Here is a 15825-nt window from a genome sequence, read left to right on the forward strand (position 1 = left end):
TTGCATTAGGTCAGTTAGGATCACCACTTTATTTTTAGAATGTGACATGTCAGAATAATAGTAGAGAGAATGATTTATTTCAGCTTTTATTTCGTTCATCACATTCCCTGTGGGTCAGAAGTTTACATACGCTCAATTAGTATTTGGTAGCATTGCTTTTAAATTGTTTAACTTGGGTCAAACATTTCGGGTAGCCTTCCACAAGCTTCCCACAATAAGTTGGGTGAGTTTTGTCCCATTCCTTCTGACAGAGCTGGTGTAACTGAGTCAGGTTTGTAGGCCTCCTTGCTCACACACGCTTTTTCAGTTCTGCCCACAAATTTTCTATAGGATTGAGGTCAGTGCTTTGTGATGGCCACTCCAATACCTTGACTTTGTTATCCTTAAGCCATTTTGCCACAACTTTGGAAGTATGCTTGGGGTCATTGTCCATTTGGAAGACCCATTTGCGACCAAGCTTTAACTTCCTGACTGATACTTATTTTCCACCATAATTTGCAAATAAATTCATAAAAAATCCTACAATGTGATTTTCTGGATTTTTTTTCTCATTTTGTCTGTCATAGTTGTAGTGTACCTATGATGAAAATTACAGGCCTCTCTCATCTTTTTAAGTGGGAGAACTTGCACAATTGGTGGCTGACTAAATACTTTTTTGCCCCACTGTACACTCACGCACACACACACACACATGCATACACTTATATTGTGCTTTCTATCTCTGCTCTAGGAACCCAGAGAGAGGCATCCACTTCCTGATCACGCGTGGTTTCGTCCCAGACACGCCCATGGGCGTGGCCCACTTCCTGTTACAGAGGAAGGGCCTAAGCCGACAGATGATTGGAGAGTTCCTGGGGAACAGCAAGCTGCTCTTCAACAGAGACGTCCTGGAGTGAGTCCACACACAAAATAAAGCACAAATATGTTTTACACATACACGCACATACACACACAAGGATGCATGCTCTCACACTGCAGAGAGCGAGAGAGCCAGGAGATTGTGTTTTGCTTAGAGAAAAAATAGGTCACAGCACTCAGCACAATTTTTTTCTCCCCCTCTCTCCCCTTCCCTTCTCTTCTCTCTACTCCCCCTCTCTCCCTTCTCTTCTCTCTACTCCCCCTCTCTCCCCTTCTCTTCTCTCTACTCCCCCTCTCTCCTCTTCTCTTCTTTTCTCTCTACTCCCCCTCTCTCCCCTTCTCTTCTTTTCTCTCTACTCCCCCTCTCTCCTCTTCTCTTCTTTTCTCTCTACTCCCCCTCTCTCCCCTTCTCTTCTTTTCTCTCTACTCCCCCTCTCTCCCCTTCTCTTCTTTTCTCTCTACTCCCCTCTCTCCTCTTCTCTTCTTTTCTCTCTACTCCCCCTCTCTCCCCTTCTCTTCTTTTCTCTCTACTCCCCCTCTCTCCTCTTCTCTTCTTTTCTCTCTACTCCCCCTCTCTCCCCTTCTCTTCTTTTCCCTCTACTCCCCTCTCTCCCCCTCTCTCCCTTCTCTTCTTTTCTCTCTACTCCCCCTCTCTCCCCTTCTCTTCTTTTCTCTCTACTCCCCCTCTCTCCTCTTTTCTTCTTTTCTCTCTACTCCCCCTCTCTCCCCTTCTCTTCTTTTCCCTCTACTCCCCTCTCTCCCCCTCTCTCCCTTCTCTTCTTTTCTCGATACTCCCCCTCTCTCCCCTTCTCTTCTTTTCCCTCTACTCCCCTCTCTCCCCCTCTCTCCCTTCTCTTCTTTTCTCTCTACTCCCCCTCTCTCCCCTTCTCTTATTTTCCCTCTACTCCCCTCTCTCCCCCTCTCTCCCTTCTCTTCTTTTCTCTCTACTCCCCCTCTCTCCCCTTCTCTTCTTTTCCCTCTACTCCCCTCTCTCCCCCTCTCTCCCTTCTCTTCTTTTCTCTCTACTCCCCCTCTCTCCCCTTCTCTTCTTTTCCCTCTACTCCCCTCTCTCCCCCTCTCTCCCTTCTCTTCTTTTCTCTCTACTCCCCCTCTCTCCCCTTCTCTTATTTTCCCTCTACTCCCCTCTCTCCCCCTCTCTCCCTTCTCTTCTTTTCTCTCTACTCCCCCTCTCTCCCCCTCTCCCCTTCTCTTCTTTTCTCTCTACTCCCCCTCTCTCCCCTTCTCTTCTTTTCTCTCTACTCCCCCTCTTTCCCCTTCTCTTATTTTCCCTCTACTCCCCTCTCTCCCCCTCTCTCCCTTCTCTTCTTTTCTCTCTACTCCCCCTCTCTCCCCCTCTCCCCTTCTCTTCTTTTCTCTCTACTCCCCCTCTCTCCCCTTCTCTTCTTTTCCCTCTACTCCCCTCTCTCCCCCTCTCTCCCTTCTCTTCTTTTCTCTCTACTCCCCCTCTCTCCCCTTCTCTTATTTTCCCTCTACTCCCCTCTCTCCCCCTCTCTCCCTTCTCTTCTTTTCTCTCTACTCCCCCTCTCTCCCCCTCTCCCCTTCTCTTTTTTTCTCTCTACTCCCCCTCTCTCCCCTTCTCTTCTTTTCTCTCTACTCCCCCTCTATCCCTTCTCTTCTTTTCTCTCTACTCCCCCTCTCTCCCCTTCTCTTCTTTTCTCTCTACTCCCCCTCTCTCCCCTTCTCTTCTTTTCTCTCTACTCCCCCTCTCTCCCCTTCTCTTCTTTTCTCTCTACTCCCCCTCTCTCCTCTTCTCTTCTTTTCTCTCTACTCCCCCTCTCTCCTCTTCTCTTCTTTTCCCTCTACTCCCCTCTCTCCCCCTCTCTCCCTTCTCTTCTTTTCTCTCTACTCCCCCTCTCTCCCCTTCTCTTCTTTTCTCTCTACTCCCCCTCTCTCCTCTTTTCTTCTTTTCTCTCTACTCCCCCTCTCTCCCCTTCTCTTCTTTTCCCTCTACTCCCCCTCTCCCCCTCTCTCCCTTCTCTTCTTTTCTCTCTACTCCCCCTCTCTCCCCTTCTCTTCTTTTCCCTCTACTCCCCTCTCTCCCCCTCTCTCCCTTCTCTTCTTTTCTCTCTACTCCCCCTCTCTCCCCTTCTCTTATTTTCCCTCTACTCCCCTCTCTCCCCCTCTCTCCCTTCTCTTCTTTTCTCTCTACTCCCCCTCTCTCCCCTTCTCTTCTTTTCCCTCTACTCCCCTCTCTCCCCCTCTCTCCCTTCTCTTCTTTTCTCTCTACTCCCCCTCTCTCCCCTTCTCTTCTTTTCCCTCTACTCCCCTCTCTCCCCCTCTCTCCCTTCTCTTCTTTTCTCTCTACTCCCCCTCTCTCCCCTTCTCTTATTTTCCCTCTACTCCCCTCTCTCCCCCTCTCTCCCTTCTCTTCTTTTCTCTCTACTCCCCCTCTCTCCCCCTCTCCCCTTCTCTTCTTTTCTCTCTACTCCCCCTCTCTCCCCTTCTCTTCTTTTCTCTCTACTCCCCCTCTCTCCCCTTCTCTTATTTTCCCTCTACTCCCCTCTCTCCCCCTCTCTCCCTTCTCTTATTTTCTCTCTACTCCCCCTCTCTCCCCCTCTCCCCTTCTCTTCTTTTCTCTCTACTCCCCCTCTCTCCCCTTCTCTTCTTTTCCCTCTACTCCCCTCTCTCCCCCTCTCTCCCTTCTCTTCTTTTCTCTCTACTCCCCCTCTCTCCCCCTCTCCCCTTCTCTTCTTTTCTCTCTACTCCCCCTCTCTCCCTTCTCTTCTTTTCTCTCTACTCCCCCTCTCTCCCCTTCTCTTCTTTTCACTCTACTCCCCCTCTCTCCTCTTCTCTTCTTTTCTCTCTACTCCCCCTCTCTCCCCTTCTCTTCTTTTCTCTCTACTCCCCCTCTCTCCCTTCTCTTCTTTTATCTCTACTCCCCCTCTCTCCCCTTCTCTTCTTTTCTCTCTACTCCCCCTCTCTCCACCTCTCTCCCTTCTCTTCTCTCTACTCCCCCTCTCTCCCCTCCCTTCTTTTCTCTCTACTCCCTCTCTCCTCTTCTCTTCTTTTATCTCTACTCCCCCTCTCTCACCTTCTCTTCTTTTCTCTCTACTCCCCCTCTCTCCCCCTCTCTCCCTTCTCTTCTTTTCTCTCTACTCCCCCTCTCTCCCCTTCTCTTCTTTTCTCTCTACTCCCCCTCTCTCCCCCTCTCTCCCTTCTCTTCTTTTCTCTCTACTCCCCCTCTCTCCCCTTCTCTTCTTTTCTCTCTACCCCCTCTCTCCCCTTCTCTTCTTTTCTCTCTACTCCCCCTCTCTCCCTTCTCTTATTTTCTCTCTACTCCCCCTCTCTCCCCTTCTCTTCTTTTCTCTCTACTCCCCTTCTCCCCTTCTCTTCTTTTCTCTCTACTCCCCCTCTCCTCTTCTCTTCTTTTCTCTCTACTCCCCTTCTCCCCTTCTCTTCTTTTCTCTCTACTCCCCTTCTCCCCTTCTCTTCTTTTCTCTCTACTCCCCCTCTCTCCCCTTCTCTTCTTTTCTCTCTACTCCCCTTCTCCCCTTCTCTTCTTTTCTCTCTACTCCCCCTCTCTCCCTTCTATTCTTTTCTCTCTACTCCCCTTCTCCCCTTCTCTTCTTTTCTCTCTACTCCCCCTCTCTCCCCTTCTCTTCTTTTCTCCCTACTCCCCCTCTCTCCCTTCTCTTCTTTTCTCTCTACTCCCCCTCTCCTCTTCTCTTCTTTTCTCTCTACTCCCCCTCTCTCCCTTCTCTTCTTTTCTCTCTACTCCCCCTCTCCTCTTCTCTTCTTTTCTCTCTACTCCCCCTCTCTCCCTTCTCGTCTTTTCTCCCTACTCCCCCTCTCTCCCTTCTCTTCTTTTCTCTCTACTCCCCCTCTCCTCTTCTCTTCTTTTCTCTCTACTCCCCCTCTCTCCCTTCTCTTCTTGTCTCTCTACTCCCCCTCTCTCCCTTCTCTTCTTTTCTCTCTTCTCCCCCTCTCTCCCTTCTCTTCTTTTCTCTCTACTCCCCCTCTCCCCTTCTCTTCTTTTCTCTCTACTCCTCCTCTCTCCCTTCTCTTCTTTTCTCTCTACTCCCCCTCCCTCCCTTCTCTTCTTTTCTCTCTACTCCCCCTCTCCCCTTCTCTTCTTTTCTCTCTACTCCCCCTCTCTCCCTTCTCTTCTTTTCTCCTTACTCCCCATCTCTCCCTTCTCTTCTTTTCTCCCTACTCCCCCTTTCCCCTTCTCTTTACTCCCTCTCTCCCTTCTCTTCTTGTCTCTCTACCCCCCCTCTCTCCCTTCTCTTCTTTTCTCTCTACTCCCCTTCTCCCCTTCTCTTCTTTTCTCTCCACTCCCCCTCTCCCCTTCTCTTCTTTTCTCTCTACTCCCCTTCTCCCCTGCTCTTCTTTTCTCTCTACTCCCCCTCTCTCCCTGCTCTTCTTTTCTCTCTACTCCCCCTCTCTCCCTTCTCTTCTTTTCTCTCTACTCCCCCTCTCCTCTTCTCTTCTTTTCTCCCTACTACCCCTCTCTCCCTTCTCTTCTTTTCTCTCTACTCCCCTTCTCCCCTTCTCTTCTTTTCTCTCTACTCCCCCTCTCCTCTTCTCTTCTTTTCTCTCTACTCCCCTTCTCCCCTTCTCTTCTTTTCTCTCTACTCCCCCTCTCTCCCCTTCTCTTCTTTTCTCTCTACTCCCCCTCTCTCCCTTCTCTTCTTTTATCTCTACTCCCCCTCTCTCCCCTTCTCTTCTTTTCTCTCTACTCCCCCTCTCTCCCCCTCTCTCCCTTCTCTTCTCTCTACTCCCCCTCTCTCCCCTTCTCTTCTTTTCTCTCTACTCCCTCTCTCCTCTTCTCTTCTTTTATCTCTACTCCCCCTCTCTCACCTTCTCTTCTTTTCTCTCTACTCCCCCTCTCTCCCCCTCTCTCCCTTCTCTTCTTTTCTCTCTACTCCCCCTCTCTCCCCTTCTCTTCTTTTATCTCTACTCCCCCTCTCTCCCCCTCTCTCCCTTCTCTTCTTTTCTCTCTACTCCCCCTCTCTCCCTTCTCTTATTTTCTCTCTACTCCCCCTCTCTCCCCTTCTCTTCCTTCTCTTCTTTTCTCTCTACTCCCCTTCTCCCCTTCTCTTCTTTTCTCTCTACTCCCCTTCTCCCCTTCTCTTCTTTTCTCTCTACTCCCCCTCTCTCCCTTCTCTTCTTTTCTCTCTACTCCCCTTCTCCCCTTCTCTTCTTTTCTCTCTACTCCCCCTCTCTCCCCTTCTCTTCTTTTCTCCCTACTCCCCCTCTCTCCCTTCTCTTCTTTTCTCTCTACTCCCCCTCTCCTTTTCTCTTCTTTTCTCTCTACTCCCCCTCTCTCCCTTCTCTTCTTTTCTCTCTACTCCCCCTCTCCTCTTCTCTTCTTTTCTCTCTACTCCCCCTCTCTCCCTTCTCGTCTTTTCTCCCTACTCCCCCTCTCTCCCTTCTCTTCTTTTCTCTCTACTCCCCCTCTCCTCTTCTCTTCTTTTCTCTCTACTCCCCCTCTCTCCCTTATCTTCTTGTCTCTCTACTCCCCCTCTCTCCCTTCTCTTCTTTTCTCTCTTCTCCCCCTCTCCCCTTCTCTTCTTTTCTCTCTACTCCCCCTCTCTCCCTTCTCTTCTTTTCTCCTTACTCCCCATCTCTCCCTTCTCTTCTTTTCTCCCTACTCCCCCTCTCCCCTTCTCTTTACTCCCTCTCTCCCTTCTCTTCTTGTCTCTCTACCCCCCCTCTCTCCCTTCTCTTCTTTTCTCTCTACTCCCCTTCTCCCCTTCTCTTCTTTTCTCTCCACTACCCCTCTTCCCTTCTCTTCTTTTCTCTCTACTCCCCTTCTCCCCTGCTCTTCTTTTCTCTCTACTCCCCCTCTCTCCCTTCTCTTCTTTTCTCTCTACTCCCCCTCTCTCCCTTCTCTTCTTTTCTCTCTACTCCCCCTCTCCTCTTCTCTTCTTTTCTCCCTACTACCCCTCTCTCCCTTCTCTTCTTTTCTCTCTACTCCCCTTCTCCCCTTCTCTTCTTTTCTCTCTACTCCCCCTCTCCTCTTCTCTTCTTTTCTCTCTACTCCCCTTCTCCCCTTCTCTTCTTTTCTCTCTACTCCCCCTCTCTCCCCCTCTCTCCCTTCTCTTCTCTCTACTCCCCCTCTCTCCCCTTCTCTTCTTTTCTCTCTACTCCCTCTCTCCTCTTCTCTTCTTTTATCTCTAATCCCCCTCTCTCACCTTCTCTTCTTTTCTCTCTACTCCCCCTCTCTCCCCCTCTCTCCCTTCTCTTCTTTTCTCTCTACTCCCCCTCTCTCCCCTTCTTTTCCTTCTCTTCTTTTCTCTCCCTCTCTCCCCCTCTCTCTCTTCTCTTCTTTTCTCCCTACTACCCCTCTCTCCCTTCTCTTATTTTCTCTCTACTCCCCCTCTCTCCCCTTCTCTTCCTTCTCTTCTTTTCTCTCTTCTCCCCCTCTCCCCTTCTCTTCTTTTCTCTCTACTCCCCCTCTCTCCCTTCTCTTCTTTTCTCCTTACTCCCCATCTCTCCCTTCTCTTCTTTTCTCCCTACTCCCCCTCTCCCCTTCTCTTTACTCCCTCTCTCCCTTCTCTTCTTGTCTCTCTACCCCCCCTCTCTCCCTTCTCTTCTTTTCTCTCTACTCCCCTTCTCCCCTTCTCTTCTTTTCTCTCCACTACCCCTCTTCCCTTCTCTTCTTTTCTCTCTACTCCCCTTCTCCCCTGCTCTTCTTTTCTCTCTACTCCCCCTCTCTCCCTTCTCTTCTTTTCTCTCTACTCCCCCTCTCTCCCTTCTCTTCTTTTCTCTCTACTCCCCCTCTCCTCTTCTCTTCTTTTCTCCCTACTACCCCTCTCTCCCTTCTCTTCTTTTCTCTCTACTCCCCTTCTCCCCTTCTCTTCTTTTCTCTCTACTCCCCCTCTCCTCTTCTCTTCTTTTCTCTCTACTCCCCTTCTCCCCTTCTCTTCTTTTCTCTCTACTCCCCCTCTCTCCCCCTCTCTCCCTTCTCTTCTCTCTACTCCCCCTCTCTCCCCTTCTCTTCTTTTCTCTCTACTCCCTCTCTCCTCTTCTCTTCTTTTATCTCTACTCCCCCTCTCTCACCTTCTCTTCTTTTCTCTCTACTCCCCCTCTCTCCCCCTCTCTCCCTTCTCTTCTTTTCTCTCTACTCCCCCTCTCTCCCCTTCTCTTCTTTTCTCTCTACTCCCCCTCTCTCCCCCTCTCTCCCTTCTCTTCTTTTCTCTCTACTCCCCCTCTCTCCCTTCTCTTATTTTCTCTCTACTCCCCCTCTCTCCCCTTCTCTTCCTTCTCTTCTTTTCTCTCTACTCCCCTTCTCCCCTTCTCTTCTTTTCTCTCTACTCCCCTTCTCCCCTTCTCTTCTTTTCTCTCTACTCCCCCTCTCTCCCTTCTCTTCTTTTCTCTCTACTCCCCTTCTCCCCTTCTCTTCTTTTCTCTCTACTCCCCCTCTCTCCCTTCTCTTCTTTTCTCTCTACTCCCCCTCTCCTCTTCTCTTCTTTTCTCTCTACTCCCCCTCTCTCCCTTCTCTTCTTTTCTCTCTACTCCCCCTCTCCTCTTCTCTTCTTTTCTCTCTACTCCCCCTCTCTCCCTTCTCGTCTTTTCTCCCTACTCCCCCTCTCTCCCTTCTCTTCTTTTCTCTCTACTCCCCCTCTCCTCTTCTCTTCTTTTCTCTCTACTCCCCCTCTCTCCCTTCTCTTCTTGTCTCTCTACTCCCCCTCTCTCCCTTCTCTTCTTTTCTCTCTTCTCCCCCTCTCCCCTTCTCTTCTTTTCTCTCTACTCCCCCTCTCTCCCTTCTCTTCTTTTCTCCTTACTCCCCATCTCTCCCTTCTCTTCTTTTCTCCCTACTCCCCCTCTCCCCTTCTCTTTACTCCCTCTCTCCCTTCTCTTCTTGTCTCTCTACCCCCCCTCTCTCCCTTCTCTTCTTTTCTCTCTACTCCCCTTCTCCCCTTCTCTTCTTTTCTCTCCACTACCCCTCCTCCCTTCCCTTCTTTTCTCTCTACTCCCCTTCTCCCCTGCTCTTCTTTTCTCTCTACTCCCCCTCTCTCCCTTCTCTTCTTTTCTCTCTACTCCCCCTCTCTCCCTTCTCTTCTTTTCTCTCTACTCCCCCTCTCCCCTTCTCTTCTTTTCTCCCTACTACCCCTCTCTCCCTTCTCTTCTTTTCTCTCTACTCCCCTTCTCCCCTTCTCTTCTTTTCTCTCTACTCCCCCTCTCCTCTTCTCTTCTTTTCTCTCTACTCCCCTTCTCCCCTTCTCTTCTTTTCTCTCTCCTCCCCATCTCTCCCTTCTCTTCTTTTCTCTCTACTCCCCTTCTCCCCTTCTCTTCTTTTCTCTCTACTCCCCTTCTCCCCTTCTCTTCTTTTCTCTCTACTCCCCTTCTCCCCTTCTCTTCTCTTCTTTTCTCCCTACTCCCCTTCTCTTCTATTCTCCCTACTCCCCCTCTCTCCCTTCTTCTTTTCTCTCTACTCCCCCTCTCCCCTTCTCTTCTTTTCTCCCTACTCCCCCTCTCCCCCTCTCTTCTTTTCTCTCTACTCCCCCTCTCTTCCTTTCTTTTATTTTCTCTATACTCCCCCCTCTATCTCCCTCTTTTTTCCTTTATCCTTTGGGAGGAATATGTACTGTATAAGCACTTGTTAAGTGTGTGAGTACATTTGTGTGTGTGTGTGTGCGTTTTCCAGGTCAGTGCTTCTGCAATGGTGCTATGACTGAAAAAGGGAAGAAAATGCCAAGAGCAGTTGTACTCTCACCCTCTCTCACCCTCTCTCACCCTCAGCCACAAACACACAAACCAATGACGTCAACGGTGACATGAGAGAGACATATACAACTAACCTCTTCTCCCCCTGTCTCTAGCTGTGTGGTCGATGAGATGGACTTCTTTGGGATGGAGCTGGACGAGGCTCTGAGGAAGTTCCAGGCTCACATCAGAGTCCAGGGAGAGGCCCAGAAGGTGGAGAGACTCATTGAAGCTTTCAGGTCAGACCCATCAACCAATCGCATCATACCTTCAGATTGATCAACATACCAGGGTTACTCCAGGGGCAGACACTCTGGTTCTGGAGTATCACAAACAGCAAGTCCAACCTAGCACCACACCTGACCTGATTTCTAAAAAATTCAGCAGCTGAGCCAATCAATAACAGTGATTAGCTAAATTCCAGCTACCTAGTGGTCTCCCAGGTCTAAAACAAGAAGTGTCCTGCCTCCAGGACCATGGTTTTAAGCTGTAGGGACAAAGTCCTACCTATCTGGGATGGGGTAGTAAGATAGACAAGAAGTTACAGGAGTGTTATGTAACAGATGTTATGTCATCTGTCATAAGGGTGACATAGGGTGACGTAAGAAGTTATTTTAATGGAGGTATTATTCTGTGCCAGCTGGTGAGCATCTCTCATATGCAGATGTGAAGATAAGAGAACTAGCTGGTGTAGAAATAACTTTGATACGTAATCACACACACACACACACACACACACACACACACACACACACACACACACACACACACACACACACACACACACACACACACACACACACACACACACACACACACACACACACACACACAAACGGATCATTCCCAGTGTCAGAGTATTTGATGCGCAGCAGGACTCTCAGGAAACTGAACACTGACAAGTGAAAGTGTGTATATGCTTGAGAGGAGGGTTATACCATATATCTCTTGTCAGGATGTAAGAACCCACAAGTGAACCATATTAATGTCTGAAGTTGAGTTACTAACTAATGATACTGATGGAGAAACTGTTTGTTTCTGAGACCATTACAGCAGAACAGCTTTTTGTCTCTTTCTCTGTCTTTCACTCTCTTTCTTTTTCACTGGAGCTGTGTCTTTCTCTGTCTCTCTTCCACTCTTTCTTTTTCATTGCCCCCTTTCCCCCTGTCAGAGGTACTGTACAGATGTAGGATCTTAATTTGAGCCAGTTTGCTACAACAGGAAAATAATCCAGCTGCAACAGAAAATGTGAATTATTATGTGGATTAAAATGATTGGAATTTATTTGTAGAGGTTTATACATTTTTTCTTAGGGCAAATCAAGTCTGACATTTTAAAGTGGAAATTACTAAGTTTAGAAGCATTTTTAAACCTTGAATCCACTACAGGTTTGCAAAATTCTCAGCAACAAAAGAGTATTTGTAGATACCTCTATCTGTCCATCTCTCTATCTGTCCATCTCTCCAGTCAGAGGTATTGTATGTGTAATCCTGAGGTGGTGCAGCAGTTTCATAACCCAGACACCATCTTCATCCTGGCCTTTGCTGTGGTCCTCCTCAACACTGACATGTACTCCCCTAACATCAAACCTCAACGCAAGATGGGCCTCGACGATTTCATACGCAACCTACGAGGTGACTGGGTGTCTGTCTGTGTGTTGTCAGTAAACAGGGCCTAGCTTGTTAGGGGAGTTGTGTCTTTGTTTTGTTCTTCCTTCGGTGTGATTGAACAAATCAAAATAATACAAACCCCATGGTGTTATTTTTGTGACAGTGTGTGTGTGTGTGTGTGTGTGTGTGTGTGTGTGTGTGTGTGTGTGTGTGTGTGTGTGTGTGTGTGTGTGTGTGTGTGTGTGTGTGTGCGTGCGTGTGTGCGTGTTTATGAGTGTGACTCAGTATAATGAGCTGCAGAAGCCTTGCAACATTTATGACAGCGTTTCTGAGACACTGGAGGGGTTATTTATAGAACTGACACACAAACCTGCACAGATGCACACACACACAATGCTTTGAATATTTGAATACAACACAGGAGCATTTTCATCTGGACTGGCCCATATCATTAATCATTAGAGTGGCAGGATCAGGGCTGGTCAGTGTAGAGAACACACCAAACCAGGGACAAGAGAGAGAAGGCTGAGGGCTGGAACATCCCTAACTCCTCTCCTCATGTTCAAATAATGCCACTTTAAAAATGCCACTTTAATAATGCCACTTTAATAATGTTTACATATCTTGCATTACTCATCTCATATGTATATACTGTATTTCATACCATCTATTGCATCTTAGCCTATGCCGCTCTGTCATTGCTCATCCATATGTTTATATTTATATATTCTTATTCCATTCCTTTACTTACATTTTTGTGTATTAGGTATCTGTTGTGGAATTGTTTGATATTACTTGTTAGGTATTGCTGCACTGTCAGAACTAGAAGCACAAGCATTTCGCTACACTCACAATAACATCTGCTAACCATGTGTATGTGACCAATACAATTTGATTTGATTTGATTTTGGAATGGGGGCTTCTCTCCTGACTGGAACACAACACAAGGTCTCCTTCTAGTGGTGAGATAGAGCCACAGCATATCTACTGTTGACAGATAGGGATGCTACTAACTACCAGCCAATCCTGTCCTGCAACGAGTCTAAACCAGGGATGGAGTAAATTCAGCTATTACTTTATTTTGTGAATTTCCTCTTTAGTTCCTCCTGTCTGACTGCTAGTGTTTGTCCCTGTTCCCTCAGGAGTGGACGATGGAGCAGACATCCCCAGGGAGATGGTGACAGGGATCTATGAGAGGACCCAGCAGAGAGAGCTACGCTCCAACGAAGACCACGTCACCTACGTCAGCCGCGTGGAGCAGTCCATACTGGGCATGAAGACGGTGAGTTGGTGGGTTTGGGTGTGTGTGTGTTAACCTCATGGTGTGTGTGTGTTAAACCCATGGTGTGTGTGTGTGTGTGTGTTTGTTAACTCCATGGTGTGTGTGTTAATCCCATGGTGTGTGTGTGTGTTAAACCCATGATGTGTGTGTGTGTGTGTGTTAACCTCATGGTGTGTGTATATGTGTGTGTTTAGCCCATGGTGTGTTAACCCCATGGTGTTTGTGTGTGTTAAGCCCATGGTGTGTGTGTGTGTGTGTGTGTGTGTTAACCTCATGGTGTGTGTGTGTGTTAAGCCTGTGGTGTGTGTGTGTTTAGCCCATGGTGTGTGTGTGTGTGTTTCTTTGTAGATTCTGTCTGTGCCCCACCGTAGGCTGGTGTGCTGCTGTCGTCTGTTTGAGGTGGCAGACTTCAACAAACCCCTGAAACAGAAACTGGCCAACACCCAGAGAGAGGTGTTCCTGTTCAACGACCTCATACTTGTGAGAACACACACAAGCACTCACCCGCGTACACACGCACACGAGTAGTGTTATTTTGTGTAGTAACAGTGTATGTATGTGTACTGATGGTATAGCTTATGTTCATTCTGCTATCTCCTCACACAGATCCTGAAGCTGTGTCCCAAGAAGAAGACTTCTGCCTCCTACACCTTCTGTAAAGCCATGGGTCTACTGGGCATGCAATTCCACCTCTTCAGTAACGAATGTAATTACTATACTACCATTACCACTACTACTACTACTACTACTACTGTACTATAACACTGCACGTCTACATACATAGCTAATTATGAGCTGTGACATTGTCCAGAGTCCAGACTATACCAGTGACATCACCATTCTACTCACATAGCTAACTGTGTGTGTGTGTGTGTGTGTGTGTGTGTGTGTGTGTGTGTGTGTGTGTGTGTGTGTGTGTGTGTGTGTGTGTGTGTGTGTGTGTGTGTCCAGACTATGCTCATGGCATCACCATGTTGAGTCCGTTCTCATCAGAGAAGAAGCAGATGGTGAGTTTCTGCTCCCCCAGTGGAGAGGAGCTCAGGAAGTTCACAGAGGAGCTACGAGAGTCCATCACTGAGGTCAACGAGATGGAGCAGATACACATTCAATGTGAGCACACACACACGCACACGCACACGCACACGCACACACACACACTATATGTAATATATGGTCATATATCACTGTCTACAGGGGAGCTGAAGAGAGAACAAGGGGTGCAGACTCACACCCTCCACACCAACGGAGGACAGATGGGCACACTCAGTCGACACACAGGATCCCCCACAGGTAACAAACAAACACTAAGTTAGCAACTAGCACCACACGCCACTCTGTGTCTCTAAGTGTCACTTCTGTGTTTCTCCCCTCAGCCCAGAAAGATCTGTATGACAAGACTAGCAACAACACTGTGGAGGTGAGTCACATACACACAGTGTATTTTTGTTAGCAAAGATACAGACAGGTGAGGAGTAATGGAGACCCTCGTCATCTCCCTCCAGCTCTGTGTGACTCAGAGCGACACAGCCACAACTGTAGGGCTAGATTTAACCTTCAGCTTTCTGCTAACAGGGGGCAGTAGTTAGCTATTAGCCACCTGCTAATGCACGGTTAGCTATTAGCCTCCTGCTAACAGAACATCTGCTTCCCAGCCATCATAAGCTTTTCTAAGCCCTGTTTGCATGCTAGAAAACCATCTCCATGGCCAGACTCAGGGTTGATGCGTGTGTCTGTGTATGCATGCATGCATGCATGCATGTGTATGATTTTTTTAAATGGCGCTGGAGGAGATTGCTGCTGTTTTACGGGCTCCTAACCAATTGTGCTATTGTGTGTTTTTTTGCGTTATTTGTAACTTATTTTGGACTTAATGTTTCTGCCACCATCTCTTATGACCGAAAAGAGCTTCTGGATATCAGAACAGCGATTACCCACCTCGTAACGAGTCGGACGCAAAGGATTTACTTCAGACACCAGACAAGGCCCAAATCCCCGTCATTTGCATTAAGAAGAGACGGAGATATAGGTCGGGGTGCCTTATAAGAATCTGACGGCGAGTGGGTAACCTCCTCCGCAATCATTGGATAATAAACTGGATGAGCTCCGATCAAGACTATCCTACCAACGGGACATTAAAAACTGTAATATTTTATGTTTCACCCATTCGTGGTTGAATGACGACATGGATAACATGCAGCTGGCTGGGTTTTCCGTGCATCGGCAAGATAGAACAAATAGACAAGGGGTGGCGGTCTGTGTCTATTTGTCAATAACAGCTGGTGCACAAAGTCTAATATTAATGAAGTCTCAAGGTTTTACTCGCCTGAGGTAGAGTATCTCATGATAAGCTGTAGACCACACTATGTACTAAGAGAGTTTTCATCTATATATTTCATAGCTGTCTACTTACCACCACAAACCAATGCAAGAAAATTCTCATCCAGAGGTGGCGCTCCTAGTGGCCGGGACTTTAATGCAGGGAAACTTAAATCCATTTTACTTAATTTCTACCAGCATGTTACATTTTCAACCAGAGAAAACTCTAGACCACCTTTACTCCACACTCAGAGACGCGTACAAAGCACTCCCTAGCCCTCCAATTGGCAAATCTGACCATAACTCTATCCTCCTGATTCCTGCTTACAAGCAAAAACTAAAGCAGGAAGTACCAGTGACACGCATAATATGGAAGTGGCCAGATGACGCAGATGCTAAGCTACAGGACTATTTTGCTAGTACAGACTGGAATATGTTCTGGGATTCTTCCGATGGCATTGAGGAGTTCACCACATCAGTCACTGGCTTCATCAATAAGTGCATTGATGATGTCGTCCCCACAGTGACCGTACGTACATACCCCAACCAGAAGCCAAGGATTACAGGCAACATCTGCACTGAGCTAAAGGGTAGAGCTGCCGCTTTCAAGGAACGGGACTCTAACCCAGACGCTGATAAAAAATCCCGCTATGCCCTCCGACGAAGGAAAAGCGTCAATACAGGACTAAGATTGAATCCTACTACAACAGCTTCAACGCTCGTCGGATGTGGCAGGGCTTGTAAACTATTACGGACTACAAAGGGAAGCACAGCCGTGAGCTGCCCAGTGACACGAGCCTACCAGACAAGCTAAATTACTTATATGCACCTTGCATGAGAGCACCAGCTGTTCCGGACAACTGTGTGATCAAGCTCTCCGTAGCCGATGTGAGTATGACCGATAAACAGGTCAACATTCACAAGGCCGGAAGGCCAAATGGATTACCAGGACGTATACTCCGAGCATGCACTGACCAACTGGCAAGTGTCTTCACTGACATTTTCAACTTGTCCCTGACGGAGTCTGTAATAGCAACATATTTCAAGAACACCAAGGTAACATGCCTAAATGACTACCGCCCCGTA

The 15825-nt window shown here is 47.9% G+C and overlaps 1 protein-coding gene across 1 annotated transcript in view; it reads left to right on the forward strand.

The window, feature by feature from the left end:
- Nucleotides 1-15825, forward strand: part of LOC139584633 (IQ motif and SEC7 domain-containing protein 3-like) — a 38645-nt gene that overhangs the window by 17425 nt on the left and 5395 nt on the right. The window contains exons 6-14 of the mRNA XM_071416713.1: nucleotides 731-892; nucleotides 9648-9770; nucleotides 10999-11165; nucleotides 12284-12423; nucleotides 12772-12903; nucleotides 13030-13129; nucleotides 13375-13533; nucleotides 13618-13713; nucleotides 13797-13840. Coding sequence (XP_071272814.1) covers nucleotides 731-892; nucleotides 9648-9770; nucleotides 10999-11165; nucleotides 12284-12423; nucleotides 12772-12903; nucleotides 13030-13129; nucleotides 13375-13533; nucleotides 13618-13713; nucleotides 13797-13840 — 1123 coding nt within the window. The remainder of the gene's footprint in view (nucleotides 1-730; nucleotides 893-9647; nucleotides 9771-10998; nucleotides 11166-12283; nucleotides 12424-12771; nucleotides 12904-13029; nucleotides 13130-13374; nucleotides 13534-13617; nucleotides 13714-13796; nucleotides 13841-15825) is intronic.

Source organism: Salvelinus alpinus, chromosome 9 (assembly GCF_045679555.1).
Source record: "Salvelinus alpinus chromosome 9, SLU_Salpinus.1, whole genome shotgun sequence".
NCBI classification, from domain to species: domain Eukaryota; kingdom Metazoa; phylum Chordata; class Actinopteri; order Salmoniformes; family Salmonidae; genus Salvelinus; species Salvelinus alpinus.